Raw genomic sequence first — 19,389 nt, 5'->3', positions numbered from 1 at the left:
AAAAATGCATAGTGTCATACACAGATACAAGAATTTGTGTCAGGCACAGATTCTTGTACAAGAACTGCGCCAATTTCTGCGCAAAGAGCAAAAACGTAAAACCTGCTGGTAAAACATCTAAATGTTATAATGGCGGCTGAAAGAAAATGAGATCATATGATTTATGTCTTGATGAATTTATTTGTGTTTTTGTACGTATTATTTATAAATCTTTTATTGAGACTTAATATACCGTTTGGTATGGACTACTGTTCTACTAATAACCATATATTTAGCTCCTAGTAAAGTTCAAACTATGTATAACTTTGGGTTTCATGTTGCATAATTTTTTAATAGAGGAAAATACAATAGTTCCTAATTTGGATCAAACTGAAGATAATTCTAATGGAAATATTTTAGCACAAGTATCAAAACAAAATAAAAAACACAAATAATCAACAGTCAACGTAAAAATTCTGTTTAACATTAAAATGTTAAATTTATGTTTTTAAAAGTTTATAAATTTTATAAAATCCTTAAAATCAGCTGTAGACGCAGTACTACCATACCAATGTAAACTTGGATCTACAGACCGAGCTAGTCCTATAAATTCCACGGCTTCGCAGAATCGTACTTGCGACTGCGTCAATGTTTGGTTGTTGATTCTGTTTGAATATTGGTACTGATTCTGTGGTGTGAATTTTTAAATCTTTTAAGTGTGGTTTTTGACCGTTGTGGGAAATTATTTATTTAGTTTTGTGTTTTTAATTTAAACTCTTGTTTTATTTTCAAAGTTTTTTTGCTGTACTTAAGTAGAAAATGAATAATAATATTTTGTATTATATTTAAATAAAAAATACAGTATTTTCTGCGAAATGCTATTTTTCAAATAGCTTATAAAATGGCTTAGTCAAAATTATAGAGCCCAGTAAATAATAACAAACAATTACTTGTAATAATAACAAAATAATTTTTAATGATTTGTAACCTATTTTAAAAAAATCTCCATGAAAAAATAATAGAATTAATTTCATCACTTTCGTGTCTCATGTGGCGTAGCTACTGTTGCTACTACCCAACGCTTAGCTACGCTACATACAATTTGTATTATTTGATTAAAAAAACCAATAAGCATTTACTCTGCAAATTGTATACCTATATTTTGCTTTACATTTTCATATAAAAAAACTGCGGTATAATATAATAATTATTATAATATAATATATATAATATATTAAAGTTTTTAATATTGCTAATCCAGATTTAGCCATACGACTCACACTCCCTCTAAGGGGAAAATTGACTCATCCCAGACACCTAAGGTATTAAAAGGATTGAGCTCTGGTGGGACTCTTTCCTTTCCATGTTATCGAGCCCTAGGTGACTTGGTATTTATATACTTAATGTAAATAAAAAACAATGTTAAAAACTTTAATAATATGTATTAGCAATATTAAAAGCTGTATATTATATTATAGTATAATAATTATTATTGTAATATAATATAATATAATTATTAAAGTTTTTAACATTGTTTTTTAATGTATTTTTTTTATTAATAATTATATTAGATACCTAATTATAATATGTATCAGTAGAAACGATTCCACACAACTCGAAACACAAGTACGTACGTACGGTTGCGTGAAGCATGGCGCGAAGCCGTGGAATTTATAGGACTAGCTCGGTCTGTAGATCCTTGTCCAATGTAACGTGACACAGGGTGACAAACAAAATTTCGACCAATCACGTGCCGAATTTCATACAATTTTCGATACAAGAAGTTGCATAGTGTCATACAGGGCACAAATGTACGTACAAGAAACGATACAAGAAAATGTATATCAGAAACGATATTAGAAATTAATGATACAAGAAAATGCATAGTGTCATACAGCCTTCAGACACAGATTCTTGTACAAGAACTGCGCCAATTTCTGCGCAAAGAGCAAACACGTAAAACCTGCTGGTAAAACAAGTTCAAACTATAACTTTGGATTTCATGTTGCATAATTTTCTTATAGAGGAAAATACAATAGTTGAATAGTTCCTAATTTAGATCAAACTGAAGATAATTCTAATGCAAATATTTTAGCACAAATATCAAAACAAAATAAAAACACAAATCATCAACCTCAAACAGTCAACGTAAAAATTCTGGTTAACATTAAAATGTTAAATTTATAAGTTTTTAAAAGTTTATAAATTTTATAAAATCCTTAAAATCAGTTGTAGACGCAGTACTACCATACCAAAATGTAACGTGACAGGGTGACAAACAAAATTTCGACCAATCACGTGCCGAATTTCATACAAGAACTTGCAGAGTGTCATACAGGGCACAAATGTACGTACAAGAAACGATACAAGAAAATGTATATCACTTTCTAATATCAGAAACGATATTAGAAATGATACAAGAAAATGCATAGTGTCATACAGCCTTAAGGCCCTTTCATCAGTGATCATCATCTCACATGGCCATTTGCATTGATCATTTCAGGTCACGTGACTTTGACTTGACAGCGTCGCTGAGGGACAGGGCAAGCAAACTTGCTTGTGCTCGGAAGCAGGGTTATTAGGTCTACTGACTTTTCAGTAGACCTACTGATTTTAACTCCAATATACTGACCTACTGAAATCTATCAACATATATTGGCCGTTATTAACAGGTAAATTTCTATGAAATGGGCTTTAAAATACGAGACTATTTGGCCGGGTCCGTATTATAAAGATGGCCGTAAATACCGGTCATAATAAGGAAATCTTCATATATTCGCGGTGTGCAAGTACTTGGAGGGAATACGAGAAACGATCATGCGCGAATAGAGGAGAAATCTTGCAACTTTCTTAAATAATATTGTCAAATTGACGTGTATTTCATACCTACTGTCATTGAAGAAGAACCATTTTATGTTGTTCCACAATATTGATATGATATGCAATTATTATATAAAAGTAAATTTAATTAATGTATTTTGCTTGGAGTACTGCATTTTAATAACATAATATTGGGTCCTCTATTATTCCTTATCTTTATAAATGACATCACTAATTTAAAAATTGATTTGAAAATTTTTCTTTTTGCTGATGATACCAGTATCACTTGGAGCAACTCAACTACTGCATCTCTTCATGCAACTATAACTTCCGATTTGCTTACGATAAAAACCTGGTCTGACTCTAATTTACTCTCATTTAACGTGGATAAGACAGTACCATTATCCTATAAAAGTGCTCTTCAATCCCTGCTTGTTAATAACAGCCAGATCTCTACCGTTGATTCTGTAAAATTTCTTGGTATTTTTTAGACAGCAACCTCAAATGGTCCCTTCATATCGATTTGTTAAGTAAGAAACTCGCCTCAGCCTGCTATGCTATAAGATCTGTTGCGAAAGAACTCAATTTAGCATCTTCTAAACTAACATATTTTTCCTTTTTCGAGTCTGATCTTCGATATGGTCTTCCTTTTTGGGGTTCTAGTACAGCTGCCCAATTAGATGTTATTTTTAAATTACAAAAAAGAGCAATAAGGTATCTGTTTGGCCTCAGAAGAACAACACATTCCAGAAGTTACTTCAAAGATCACAGAATTTTAACCCTTCCATCTTTATATATTTTAGAAACTGTTTGCTTAATTCGTAAACATATGCATGTCTTTCCAGCAAGGCCTCATCATGACTACTTCACCAGAAATTCAAATTTTGATGTCTATTTACCGATCCCGTCCTCTGAGTTAGTAAAAAAATCTATATTATATTCCGCAAAAAAACTATACAACCATCTCCCTTTACAACTCAAATCTGCAACATCTTTCCCCAAGTTCCGTAAAATGACAAAATAAGCTCATCTATCTAAAAGACCATATTATTCAGTAGAAGAGTTTCTTAATGACTAACTAAGAAATTACAGTAATGTACAAGTAACCAAACTTATCTATATTTGGGTGTCACATGCAGCAGCTTAAACTTATTAGTTCCTAGTCTGTATTTTATTTTGTTGTATGTTCACTTTGCAATTTCAATTAATTTTTGCAATATATTAGTTTTGTTTTTTTCTCTTTACTTTATTAACTTGTATTTTTTTATATTGACGATTTATCAAATTTCAGAAACTTGTATTTGTCCAGATTTTTCTAATTCCCCTTTCCCCCTACATAATACTACATCACAAGTAGTATTTCAGCTTCTTTAACGAGAAGCTATTTTCTACTCTTTTTATTTTCATTTTGCTCCCATTTAGTTACACAGTAGTTTTTTCTTTTTCCTTACTTCTGTTGGAGTATATCGTTCTCTTTACTTTCACTCCAACAGAAGTTCTTTTTGTTTCATTGGCTAGATTATTTGTCCAGTATTTGATATTGTTATTATTAATTGCCATTAAGAATTCATTTCCTTATCAAATTCAGTCTGATCCTTCGATTGAACAGTTGTTTGTTTTCTTTAATAACCAATCTATAATCGGTACTGTATATTTTCCACCTAAATATATAGCTACTTTATACCAATCGTACTTTGAACAGCTTATCACTATAAGCGAGCAATACGATAGAGCAAACCTTTTTCTATTGGGTAATTTTAATCTTCCATCTGCAGTTTGGAATGATGATGATTTATTGTTCCGTTGCTTCTCCTCAGCCTACAGCTACACAATCCGAAGCTGATTCTATTGAAACTATATCCAATATCTGTGCTTTTTCAATCTCTTCCAGACCAACGAAATAACCAATGATAGAGGAGTTACGCTTGATCTCAGTTTATCTCCATTGGGTATTGATGTATTGAAGGCTATCGACACTTTAATTCCAGTGGACACATATCATCCTCCGCTTGAATGCAGTTTGCCACTCAAAATCACAAATGATCATTCATCTGGTGAAGAGTATTATTATGACTTTGTTCATGCTGACTATGCAGCAATTCGTTCTTCCCTCGAAGCAATTAATTGGGATGGTGCACTTCAAGGAAAAGAGCTTTCTGACATGGTTTCTGTATTTTACGACATTTTTTATTCCATCATCGATCGTTTTGTTCCGCTAAAAAAATCTGTGATAAGAAATATCCATGCTGGCACTCCTCTGAGCTGAAGAAGTTGCTTCACGAGAAGAAATCGGCGCACAAGATATACAAGAGCACAAGGTGTCCAGAAAGTTTGCAGGATTTAGTAACTTAAGAACTAGATGTAAATTTTTATCAAGAGAGTGTTATGCCGATTACGCTCAACGCTCCGAGCATTCTATTATTAATAACGTTAAATCCTTTTGGAAATTTGTAAGTAATAAAAGGGAAAATAACGCTATACCTAATAAAATGACTCTTGGAGATTGTACTGCCTTCAATGGAATTGGCATTGCTAATCTTTTTGCTAACCAATTCTCTTTCGTCTATACAAACCAATCCTTACATCCGCATGTAACCCAGATTTCACCTTTGGTTAATGTGTCTAATGATCACATTGAAATTTCAAAAATCTACGAAAAACTCTCTGAACTTAATACCAACAAAGGTACTGGTCCTGATGAAATTCCTCCTACTTTCCTTAAAACATTCAGCTTCATTCTATCGCGCCCACTTTTTTATATATATGTAATAAGTCTGTATTAACAGGGGAATTTCCAGACTACTGGATAAACTCCTATGTCACTCCAATATATAAATCAGGTCGAAAATCGGATATAGGTAATTATCGTCCCATTTCTATTCTTAGTGCTATTCCTAAAGTTTTTGAGAGCATTATTTCCGATTATTTATGACTGCTCGCCAATTACAGGGGCCCAACAATTTGGATGTACATCAAAAAAATCAGCAGAATTGGGTCTCATATATCGCTCACTGGATGCAATAATGGCACATCTAATAAATTAGACTTTGTGGGAAATTAAAGTTTTGTAATTTAAAAATAGTAAATTGAGATTTTCGTGAATATTTTTATGTCAGTTGTAAATATTTTTCTCATATCTTGTTATTTATAAAAAATTACATATAAAATGATAAAAAATTATTTTTTTTGTTTTTATTTTTAAGAAAAAAATTTAAATTATTGAAAATGTGCCATTATTGCCATTTATATTTTCTTTAAAATAGTTATTAAAATAAGTAACAAATTGAAGACGAAGAATATAAAAATAAATAAAAAATGCTTTTATTGGGATTTTTATTCGACAAAATATTACAAAATATTACTTGTTTCTGTAATAATACACTATTTCTAGAAAAATGAAAAGAAACAAACTCTAACAATAAAAAACCTAAATATTTTGAAAAAAATGACTGCATAAGTTTCTATTAGTATAGTAAATAAAAAACAAAAAGCTACAACTATACCATAAAAGAAAAATACTACCTAAAAATATTTTTGTATAACAACTAAATCAACCCTTTAAAATATGTTTTTAACTTATTTTGAACACACTGTTACAGCTTTTAAGTGTGCGACAATACATTAAAATTATAGTTTGCAAAAAAGGTAATAAAACAAACACAATATAAAAATAGTGCATTCTTGTTCTGTTTAAATAGGAAAAATCTCAACACAACAACGCAAAGTTTGTTGCGGTTGATTATTATTCTTTACAGGGTTTGAGACTGTTGTAAAAATGTGCATGGCACTTTTTAATAGCATTGGTCCGCAATAATTCGATTAGGTCTTCATATTTTCTTTTGGGTATCTCTAGAGGCGCTTTGTAAGCACATTCTAATTTTATGTTTCTAAAATTCAGAGAGGCAGTGTTGTTTGTTCGCAGATTTTTTCTTGGTTTAATACTAACAGCTCTATATTCAGACTGACCGAATGATGTCTTATAGTAAAATTGATCCAAATTATCTCTTTCAACTTTAAACACGCATGCTTCACTAAACTTCACAGTATCATTTAAAGAGTCTTTAGTAAAATTAAAGGAGGTTTGCAAAGTTAAATTTTTTATATCAAAAAAGTCATCGTAACTCATTTCCACTACTTTAAAGGGTTCTCCGGTTTTCCTTGCCGTTTGCACTAATGTTACGTACTGATCTGGTGTTGAAATTGGCCCTGATCTAAGACCCCTTTTTATATTTTTTTCTATGAGGGAGTGGACATTGTCTCCCTCATTTTGAGTATGTCCAGAAACCAGGTACTTATGAGTAATTGATTTTATTTTACTGTAATTGGCTAATGCATAAAAGTAAGCTGCTAGTACAAATTTGTTTTTCTGCTGTCCCGAACAATTGTCTGAATAAAATACAATTTCCAAATTATTTCCCTCGTATTCTTCGGATTTTCGTTGCAGATATTTTAAGAGACATGACCCTATTTCATTAGGTCCACGTTTTCCCTGTCCCTCATGCCACATAAAACAATAAACCGAGCCCTGCCCTTTACTCGCCAGGTCGCAAACTGTAAAATTGTACATAGAAAGTTTGGACTTATAATAAAACGTGGACACATCACCTTTTGGAATTGGTAATGTAGCTTCTAAGTCAAAACAAGCAACCTTATAAGATTCAGATATTTTATCCTTGTCCGCTTGCTTCTCTGCCCTGCTTAATTTTTTTTCGTGTTGGTGTGATAAGTAGTCAATTTCCATCGCTTTCTTTTCTTCTTCATCCGCATTTTCAAAAGCAACGCACTTTTGGCATTGGTCCTTCTTAGGAACAAAGAATGCCAAGTTGTATTCATAATTAAATACATCCCTGTATGTACTTAGGACTGGCAAATTGTTTGTTCTCGGCTAGGCACAAATTCTTATAGTCTCGGTATAAATCTGTAATCGTTTTTCCTCCTTCAATATACTGTTTTTCAGAATGTGCTCTTGTATAGTGACTTTCGATCTTCGGAATTGATTCAATATGGGCACGAATATCAATCTTGGCGCCAGACTTATTTTTTTGCTTTCCATGTCTTCCTCTTTTTTCTTCGAAACTGCCTTCTCTTCTTCCACTTATTACACTTCTAATGCAACGGCTTGTTACTCCCAAAGTAGATACAAAAAATATCTTACATACTCGAATTTTATGATTATTTTTTAGAAAATAGAATGCATTGTTATTTGTTCGTTTTTTATTTAAGCTGGTCTCAGTTTTCATAACTTCTTGCATTAGTGTCGAAATAAATGCTCTTTGCTTCTCGATATTGCTCAAACCCCAGTATTTGCTAAATAGCTGTTCTCTTTCTTCCATAGAAAATTTAGTCGCACACTTAAATCTGCAATGTTCTCCACATGGTGGTTTAATTTCTCTGGCCGCTATTTGTTGACCTTTATTAAGTGTCTTATATGGCTTGCCGCTATTTCTTAAAGTTTTGGCTTGGTTTCTCTTCCAATTTTCAGGCATCCTTTTTCTCTTCCTACTTTTCTTCTTCGGCTCAGGTTCTTCTTCCACATTTTTTTCTTTTAAAACTCCTATTGGTACATTTTCGTCGCTGCTTGAAGATGTGTTTGTGTCGTCTTCATAGTTTGGATCTGCAATAGAGTCATCTGAAAAACCGGCACCTTCATCTTCTTCGAAAGGGGTGTTTTCATTTACCAAAGAAAAAATTGGGTTTTCTATTGAATTTTCTTTTTTAGATGTGTGCAAATCTTTTATTCCTTCAACTTCTTCCACCAAAATATTTTCTATTTCCATTATTACAGCAGTTTGTAACTGAACATCGCTAGTTTTTTCAAATGACTTGTTTTCTAATGTTTCAACGTGGAGGGTCTCTTGTTCAAATTCAATAGCACCCTCACAAGAATTTTTATTTTTATTCTCGACATCACTTGGCTCTGAAACGAGTGGTGCAATCTTCCAAATATTTTTATCGTCGGCATCGACAGATCTCAATAATTTGATACCTACAGCGTCCAACAGTTTTGCACCTCTTGAATAAGAATCCATCTTTGATGTATTAACTAAAAAAAATACTGATGCAACCTTACAAAATTCAAAAAACAAACTTGTTTATTCATTCAGCAAATTCCCAACTATGTATAAACATAACAAAGGCACGTGTTGGTATGTATTCGCTTTCTGTAATATTTGTCAAGAGACTATTAACTATGATTTATCGCCTTAAACGAGACTGTCTCACTTTACAGGTCCAAACTTTTCAGTTTGATTAAATTCAAATTGTAGCATATTGGTGTGTTATACATACATAGTTACTGTTATTTACTGGGTCATGTTATTTTTTATAAGTTTTATAGTGTGTAGTGAACTTCTAGTATCCAAAAAGAAAATATTCATTAAAAGTAAACATACCTTGCGGTTATCACTAAAATAAGAGAAACATTTTACTTTATTGGTGTTTAAAAAAGTACGACCCTGTTTGGCTTTGAGGTGTGATTTTGTTTACAGTAGGAAATAAGATATTATGCAAAATGAATGTATTAAATAGTAATTACTAAAACAAAGTTACTAAAATTTTGCTAAAAGTTATTTAAATTTCATTGTCAATAGTGGCACAATTTATAAATTTCTACTTTGTAAACAGTAAGTCTCTAAAAATATTAGCATTAATGGCACAATTATTGAAGATGCTTCACAAATAAATCTTTATTAATATAAATATACACATGCAATAGCGGCACTTTTAAAAGTGCCATTATTGTCACAATAAAATTATGATAATTGTTAAAACTTACCCAACTAAATCAATATGCCACTATTGCACGCTCTCACCTTGTGCACTTGTAGAGGGTTGTCGACGTACTAAACTGTTGAGCCGGTGTTGCTCCTCAGATGTGGCAAAAATGCGCGAAAGTCAATAACGTCATTTGCGCTATCTACCGGGGAATGAGAGAGCTATGTATATGCCAGTATTTTTAGAAGGTAGAGCTTCAAAAGCTAGGTATTTTAAGTATTAAAACTCAAAAGAGAAAAAAATGGGAGATGTGCCACTATTGCATCCAGTGAGCGATATGTTGATTTTTTGACAGATGCTCTTGAGAGGAGTTTACAAGTTGACTCTGTGTATACTGACTTTTCCAAAGCTTTCGACAAAGTTAATTATGAGCTCTTGATTCATAAACTTTATTTATACGGAGTTGATGGCCTTATATTGAAGTGGCTCAAGAGCTATCTTACGCAAAGATCGCAAATTGTCAGGGTTAATCATTACTATTCTCATACCATCTCTGTTACCTCAGGTGTGCCACAAGGATCACACTTGGGGCCTCTGTTGTTTAATATATTTATCAATGATCTAATACCCTGTTTCCATGTAAGTGAAACTTTGTTATTCGCTAATGATTTAAAATGTTTTAAAATAATCACATGTGAGGCTGATTCACTTAGTCTACCTACAAGGTGATATTGATCGCCTATCTAACTGGTGTATGCAAAATGGTATGTGTTTGAATGCATCCAAATGCCATATTCTTCGTTTTCATCGAACTCATCATCCAATCATCTTTGAATATAGTACATATAAATAATCTGACCTTACATTCTGCCTCTGAAACGAAGGATCTAGGTGTGATCCTTGACTCCGCCCTTAGCTATAAATCACACATTTTCAGTACAATACAGAAGTCTATGAAGATGCTTGGCTTTATAAAGAGAACCACCAGAGACTTTACTAACATATCAGCTATTAAATCCCTTTATTTCTCCATGGTTACATCTCATTTTGATTACTGTTCCACAATTTGGTCCCCTATTACTACACTCACAAACTGAAACTTGAGGCTGTCCAACACAATTTTCTGAGATATACTGCCACTAAGATGCATGTATACTACGACTATTCTGCATTAGAGCGCTTACTGAACTTACCTCCTCTTGAGGTACGCAGAAAACAAAGAGACTTAATACTTTTATTTAAAATTATCAATGGGCTGTGCAACTGCCCCGAGCTTCTCTCCAAAATATCTCTATTTGTCCCCAGTCATTTGACTACGCAGGTGCAAACCTTTTATGTTTCTTTTCATAGATTCAATTATTCTTACAATACATTTATTCCTAGAACTCTTCGATTAGCTAACTCATTAAATAACCTCGAAATTTTTAATATATCAGTTTCCCGCTTTAAAAATCATATTTCTTCCCTAACTTTTTAATACTTTCGGCCAGAGCTTTTGTATTGTGATTAGTGTTACATGACCTGTATGTATTAGATAACTCAAAACCATTATACCTTGAAACATTTCTGAAATGATTTATGTGTTATCTTTTGTTTGTAATTGTACTGACCTATATGTTATCTTATTTTTTTTTCTTTTTTGTAACTGTACTACTCATAGAATTATTTTTTCTCAAACCACTTTGTTATGTTATATTATGATAATTTAGAACACTGTAACATTTATATCTGAATAGGGCTTGCCCGTGAATAAATAAATAAATAAATTATTTTTTCTGACTTTATGTTAAGCTTTGTCCATAAAATTTGTATAATTTTCAGTGACAATAAAGCATATTTCTATTCTATTCTAACCTCAATCTTACTTTTTCTTCTTATAACTTTTTTTGGGCTATGGCCTTGACAAATTATTGGCGAGGAACCGCAAAATGGGCGACGCCTGGTGGCGAATTTGAAAAGCATCAACTCTAGGAAAACATTGACTTTGCCATTAATTTGTGTAAATATTTGCGGTCAGTTTATGTTGTAATTAACAATAATTTCGACTTAAAAAAACTATTGCAGTGTTCCTCAGTATTCATTCCTATTATACTCTACGTAATGACCTAAATTAATCAATGCCAAATCACACAATTTGTTAATTTAACGTTTGTATTAAACGTAGTATTTTTTATTGTTTAAGCGACTGCAAAAGTAAATAAATAAATAAAATGTAGTATATATTCTGTACATAGAATGTACATTGTTATGCAAAATATTCCGACCACCTCGTAATTTCCAGAACACAATTATTATAAAATAAATTCACCTACTTGTTTGCAGTTTTTATTTAATTAAAAATTGCTATCTGTTGGTGTAAAATAAATTGTAGTGTACCTATTAATTAAATTAAAAATAAAATTAGAAATTCTAAGATAGATTAATAATTTTTAAAACGCTGTGTGATTATCGGGGGGCCAGATTTTTTTATGAAAAAAAGGTAAAAACAAATCAGTAGTTAGCATCAAATTTTAATGAATGCATACAGATGAAACATAATTTTGAGTCGTCTTTAACTTATTAGATATCTTAGCAGCAAAACTTAGTGGTTACTTTGACAAAACACTCCTGTAAATGATTTTGATTTAACGTTTTAGAACTGTGAGATCAAATGACAAAATGAATTGTTTTCCTAGAGTTATCGTCCATCTTTGAAATTTTGAGCGCCTTCTGTCGGAATTTAATTTTGCGTATCCAGCAACCAGGACTAATATAATTGGCCAATATAAATAAAAATTAAAAATGGAGTAAGACAAGGAGATGCGCTCTCAACTGTACTATTTATTCTATCATTAGATAAGATAATAAAAAAGTTGTCAAACGCAGGAACTATAAATAAAAATACAGTACAAATAATTGGATATGCGGACGATATAACCATAGTAGCAACAGATAAAAAGGCATTAAAGAAAACCTTTCAAGAAATAGAAAACGAATCCAAACTAAGAGGACTGGAAATAAATGAAAATAAAACAAAATACATGAATGTAAGTAAAAAAAAGAAGACGCAACTGACAGAAATGACAATAGACGCACACAGCTTCGAAGAGGTTGAAACATTCAAATATTTGGGAGTATTAGTCAACAGAAGAAATGAAAGTGTAGATATGAAAAGAAGAATTCAAGCAGGAAACAAAGCATTCTACAGAAATAAAAAAATTTTCAAAGATAAGAAGATAAGCCGAAATACAAAAATGAAAATCTACAAAACGACCATAAGACCAATAGTACTATATGCTTTGGAGACATTCACATTAACAGCAAGAGAAGAAGAGAAGCTGAAAGTTTTTGAGAGAAAAATTATGAGAAAAATTCTGGGACCAAAGAGGGAAAACGAAGAGGATGCAAGGCAATGGATGAACCACGAAATACAAGAATGGATGGGTCAAGAGAACATAGTAAGAGCAACAAAAGCACAGAGAATTAGATGGTATGGACACATAATGAGAAGAGAGAAGAACAATCCGTTAAGAGTTATAACCGAATGGATACCACCAGGTACAAGAACCAGAGGCAGGCCTAAACTCAGATGGAGACAACAAGTGGAAGAAGACTTAAGAAGTATGGAAATTAGAAATATAGGAAGCAAAATCAGAGAGAGAGAAGAATGGAGAAAGGTAGTGGAAACAGCGAAGTCACACCAGCAATTGTAAAACCAAAGTCAGAATGGGATGATCCCCCACAAAAAGGATCTTCAAGTGAAAACAGCTTCAGCTTCCTCGGGAGCGTACAGCTTGTATATATATATAATATAATTAAAAGTGCTAAAAATGTTGCTGAGCTATGAAACCAGGTGTCGCTTTTCCGAACTTTCACGGTCCCAATATGTAATTGGTTTGGAGAATTTTGAAACTGGCCGTTAGTACAGGTGGCAGATTTTGACAGGTGACCGTTAACACAGGTTTTACTATATTTACATGGCCTAAAAAGAATCTACTGATTTTTTGGAAGCAAAACCACTGAAAAAGTAAAAACTGACCCGGCAACCCTGCTTGGAAGCACAAGAATTTGGAATAGGGCTTTTCATCGATTGTCATTTGTTTCGAGCTTCTATCATATTATGCTGTATAATCTGTGTGTAAAGCCAGACTCAAACGACTCGTGTACTTCGCAAGTACAAAATTATTCACCTACTTGGAAAGTATACAAGTTTGTGATTGCAATGGGAAGCACGGCGCTAACATGACATGTACAATTTACAAGTACGCGAGTGTAAACATTTGGCTAAAAAACCTTGACAAATGAATCAGTGGTGTGATTACTAATAAATAGACCAGGGTATTTAGAAAAAAATAATTCGATTTTTAAATACAGCACCTAATAGAAAGTTACAACTTTTTTCATTGTGTTCAGGATGATGCCAGGAAAAAAGTCTACAATTATTGAAAAATGGGTGGGAATGCATAGTTGCATTTTAAAGTACATAATATACATCCAAAAGTGCATAAACATGTCAAGATCAGTGTAATAAACAGAATTTTGTTACTCAGGACTTTTTGGGGTCGCTGAGGACGAATACCTACGCCATCAGAACTGACCATCGGAGCACCTGGTGTCCAGAATCACTGCTAAGGCACGTCATCTGGAGTTACGAGGAGTTAAAAAAACCCTCCAAACTCCAGAAGATAACATGCCTTAGCAGTGATCTTGTGTACCAGGTGGTCGGAGGTCGGTTCTGATGGAGTATTCGTGTTCAGCAACATCAAAAACCCCCGTGTAATCTGTTTGCATTAATACAGTGTCAAAATCACTTGAAACTCTAGAAGATGATGTGAGCCTAGAGACAAGGTGTTCTGGGTATCAGTTCTGGTAGCGTATTCATTTTCAGCAACCCAAAAAAAATCAGAGTAATCTGTTTGCATCAATTTAAGGCCGAAAAGCCTAGAAACTCCAGAAGATGACGTGCTATAGCAGTGACACTGGGCACCAGGTGCTCCAGGGGTCGGTTCTGATGGCATATTCGTGTTCAGCGACTCCATAAATCTCCAAGTAAACTGAATGTATTAATTTAGCGCTGACAGCCCTCGAACTTCCAGATGACGTGTCTTAGTAGTGACCCTGGGCACCAGGTTCTCCGGGAGTAGGTTCTAATGGCGTAGTCATGTTCAGCGATCCCAAAACCCCCGAGCAACAAAAGTTGGCCCTTAATATGCTTATCTTGACATGTTTATGAACTTTTGGATGCATGTTATGCACTTCAAAATGCAATTATTAATTATGCATTTCCACTCATTTTTCTACTGTAGACTTTTTCCTGACATCATCCTGAATACAATGCACAAACTAGCAAGTCTCTAGGTGGTGTATTTTAAAATCGATTTATTCCAGTGTGTTAAATGCACTGGTCTAAATGAATAGACGCAGTAAATGCCAATTATTTTTACATTTCGTTTGACCGCCTCTGCAAGTATAGACAAGTATGTATTTCACAAGCGTGCAAATAATCTTGATCCCTTTGACTCGGGTCATTTTTACCAACAACAGATGGAAGATGAACGAGTGGGAACAAGTGACAAATAATTGTACGAGTAACCCACTCAGACAACAAGGCAAGTATATGCTCTGAGCTTCGCTGGTGTCGCTCCTAGCGGATTACTAATTCAACTTTCACCGGTAATTTTTAAATTTATTATTTAATTGTTATCGCTTAATATTTACAATGCAAAAAAGTAATTAAATTGTAATCAATTTTTTTAAGATTTTGCTGATCATTTTGACATTCTGTTGAGGAAATATGAATTTCTTACTTCGGATACTTTCACAATTATCGTGTAGATGGCGCTAAGATTAATAGATTAATTTATAATTACATATTACGGAACATTAAAAAAACTTAAATTCAGTATTTAAAACGTAAGTACATTTAAGGTAAAAATATATACTACAGCTTTGACCAACTAATATTTTTTATAATTAATGTTTTTAATTTTAAATTAATCACTTTGGCATTTATGTCAAATTTCCAGTAAACGTTCACAGACTTGTCACTACTGGCGCTTGCGAATTTGTAAATATCCCCTCTACGTACGAACTCACAGCGTATACGCAAGTGACGATTATTCGCCAAGTTCATGAGTCATTTGTCGTTTGAGTCCGGCTTTATATTAATATGATATACAGGGATTATACGACATATGACATAAGCTCCAAACAAATGACTGAATGAAGAGCCCTATTGTGGCTTGTAGCTTGAAAGTTAAAGTTTTCGTTGTTGTTTATGTGTTTTCAGTATCTTTTTCTCGTTTTACTTATGACACCTTCACAGGGGATGTAAAAAACTGGTATAATCAGAAAATCTGTCGTAGATTTATTTAGAACAATTTTGTATCCTTACCATTTATAAAATGCCTGGAACATATTCTCGCATTCTTCAAGAAACCTTCGGACAAAGGGCCCCTTTTTAGAGCTTTGATCCACAACTCTCGTCGTTCTTTTGACAGTTCCTTTATTAAACTAGGTCCTCGATTTTTAAATGCTGCAGGTATTCTAAAGAAACTGACTTTATCTCTTTCAGCTCTACTGGAACACTTTATAACTGAACAAAATGCTGGCATTCTTACTTAAAATAAACGATAGTTGTTGTCTGCACCCTACGCCGCGTACCGAATCTACTTTGTTTACAAATATCTGCGCTGTCAACTGACGTCACTTTGGAATGGCCTGACACCGTTGCCATATCCTCAATTGTTTCATACTACATCATACCAACGAATATAGAATGGTTACAGAATATAGAATGGTTATAGAATATAGAGGTTAGATCATACACATAGCACCTAGTTAAATATTTTAAAAATAGTTTTGAAAAACCAAAAAGGTAAAGTTTTAAAATGTAAATAGTAAAAGATCAGTTTAAATAGAGCATGCATCCAAAAAGCTCAAAAGAAGATAAATGGTTTTAAATCAAAGTTAATTAGAATTGTTATAAAAAAATCAACTGATAAATAAAAAAGATAAATGAAGATTTACAAAAGAATACACTACCTTAAAGTAAGCGGAAAGGACACCGTACACATCTTGTAGAAAATATAATGTCACTCAAATGAAATAAAAATTTACATGAATAGATTCGTCTTGAAATTACACCAATTTTTGCGCCAATTCTGTATTTTGAATAATTAGAGCGTAAATTTACAAAAATAAATCTGTATTATATATCTATAAATTTGTTATGCATTTAGAGTTAGAAATACAGAAAAAAATCCTCTGATTGAAAAATCAAATGTGTTTGTTTTTAAAATAACAAAATGTCTGGCTAATTGGCTCGGCCAAGGCCATCAAATTCACTCAAAAAAAAAATCAAGTGGGAATGTACGTGTGTCAAAGGGAGAAAAAAGATATTCTAATGCGATACTCCATAAATTATTCTGAGGGATTAAGGCAGAGGCTTACTCCATATGAATTGCATTGATAAAGGTACCAACTTAAAAGTTAAAGTCCACTTTAACTGATTATGAAACCGAGCGTTAGACTATAGACTATAAACATTATCTTTTTAGCCCAATAAATGACCGTTTTGGAGTGTAATTTTCAGGGGCAACTCCGAATTGCATGAAAATTTGGATTTAGGTTCGACTTACCCTCCACTTCAAAGTTGAATTTGTGCCGTTGGTTGCTTTTACTTGGGTGTTGACAGTCACCCATTCTCGGGGGTGAAAAACGCGTGTTTAAAATAAGCCTGGAAATGGATAAATTTACAGATTATAAGCAACTTTCGTTCTATAAAGTTTTTCACGTAAGTTAATACTTCTCGAGTTATTCGCGATTTAATACCTTTTGTGAGTCAATACTTTTCGACAAAAAAACTACGTTTTCAGACTGTTTTTCGCAAATAACTCAAAAAGTAAATATTTTATCGAAAAAAAAAATATTCTTAGCAAGTGTTGCTTATAAAAAAAAAAGGTATATCAGCAAAGTCTATAAATTGAGTAAAAGCAAAGTTGTAGCTCATGAAAAATACGTTCTTATTCGTCTAATTCCAAATCTAATAATTCAACGCGAAATCACCAAAAAATTTAACACTTTTCGGGAAAAGCTTATTAACATTTTTAAAGTATGTAAAAAAAGCTTTATATTTGTTTTTTACAAAAGTTTCTAGAACCAAAAATAAACGAGTTACACTGATAAAAAAAGTTGGCCCCTTTTTTAGGTAAAAAAAAAAATTGTGAAAACCTCCCTCTATTTAGCACCCTAAATAAAATTAATCGTTAGCGCTTTACCATTTATTTTAACTGTATATGAGTATATGTATTGTTTATACGATCTGTAAGTTTGATTGGTTTGAAGTGCTTATTATTGAAAAAAATTGGTTTTATAGTAAAAAAAATTTGTAAAAATTTTTGAAAAATTTCCTTAATTCAAAATAAGAAAAATCTTAAAGAGTAAAAAAATGTAGGTTTTGCTATTATAAATATGCTAGTTTCATTTTGTTTTTCCGTAAGACACAAATTGGTTCAAATATGGCTACCCAAAATTTGCATACACTCGTGATTAGTGACCCGTTCAAGCTTTTTCAACAATAATCCTTTCAAAAATAAGCACTTTAAATCGGTGAGACTGACCGATCATATGAAAAATGGATAAGTAAGTAAATTGTTTGTAAAGCGGTAGCGATTAATTTCATTTGGGGAGCTAAACACGGGGAGATTTTCATGATTTTTTAACAAAAAAAAAGGGGGCCAACTTTATTTTGAGCGTAACTTGCTTATTTTTAATGCTAGAAACTTTTATAAACAATCAAAATAAACTTTTTTGTAAACACTTTAAAAAAGTTTGAACGGGTTTTTCCCGAAAAGTGCTTAATTTTTCGGTAATTTTTCCTTAAAATATTCGATTTGTAATTAGACGAATAAGAACGTATTTTTGATGAGCTACAACTTTGTTTTTACTCGATTGATAGACTTTACTGATACACCATTTTTTTCGGTTTTTTAATAAGCTACACTTTTGCTAAGGATTTTTGTTTCGATCAAATATTTACTTTTTGAGTTATTTGCGAAAAACCGTCTGAAAACGTAGCTTTTTTGTCGAAAAATAAACATTTTCAATCGCAAATAACTCGAAAAGCAGTAAAACCGATGGGACTGAAAGTGGGAGATGACTCCCTATTTACATTATACTTTGCGGACGACCAAGTTGTAATAGCCCAAGATCAAGATGACTTAAGCTATATGATACGGAAGCTAAATGAGCATTACCAACAGGCAGGATTAGTAATAAATATGGATAAGTCAGAATACTTCATAGTGGGAAACGAAGACATTGAAAACCTACCATTGGAACAAGGACATATTGTTGGTGTGAAACAATGCAAATATTTGGGAGCTATATTTAACAAACGAGGAAATAGTGAAGATGAAATACAACACAGGATCAATAAAGGTAGAAGCATCACTAGATCCCTCAATTCAATTTTATGGGACAAAGATATCAGGAAGGAAACAAAGAAAAGAATATATGAAAGTATAATGAAGAGCGCTACAATCTACGGTGCAGAAGTTTGGGACATAAGTGCAAGAAATAAAAAGAAGCTACTTAGTACAGAAATGGACCTCTTGAGGAGAAGTTGTCAGGTTTCCAGATTAGAACATGTAAGAAATGAAACAATTAGAGAACGTATGAAGGTAGAAAAAACTATAATGGACGATATTGAAAAGAGACAGCTGACATGGTTCGGGCACGTTAAAAGAATGAATGAGACTCGCTAGCCGAGAAAAATATTAGAGTGGGTCCCACCGGAGAGAAGAAGAAGGGGACAACCACGGAGAAGCTGCAGGGACAATATTCAGGACGCAATGGATTCGAGGCAATTAGATAAAGATACGTGTTACGATAGAA

The 19,389-nt window shown here is 32.7% G+C and overlaps 1 protein-coding gene across 3 annotated transcripts in view; it reads right to left on the bottom strand.

The window, feature by feature from the left end:
• LOC126882069 (uncharacterized) overlaps nt 1–19,389 on the bottom strand; it is a 550,590-nt gene that overhangs the window by 480,869 nt on the left and 50,332 nt on the right. The window contains exon 1 of one of the 3 annotated variants that reach the window (XM_050646895.1): nt 15,887–16,167. The exons of the other annotated variants lie outside the window; for them this stretch is intronic. Within the exon in view, the coding sequence (XP_050502852.1) occupies nt 15,887–16,106 (220 nt within the window). The 5' untranslated portion in view covers nt 16,107–16,167. Of the gene's footprint in view, nt 1–15,886; nt 16,168–19,389 lie in introns of those variants that run through there. 3 annotated transcript variants of the gene reach the window in all.

Source organism: Diabrotica virgifera, chromosome 3 (assembly GCF_917563875.1).
Source record: "Diabrotica virgifera virgifera chromosome 3, PGI_DIABVI_V3a".
In the NCBI taxonomy this organism is placed as follows: domain Eukaryota; kingdom Metazoa; phylum Arthropoda; class Insecta; order Coleoptera; family Chrysomelidae; genus Diabrotica; species Diabrotica virgifera.
Note: the sequence above shows the minus strand (reverse complement) of the source record. Positions and strands in the feature narration are given on the sequence as shown.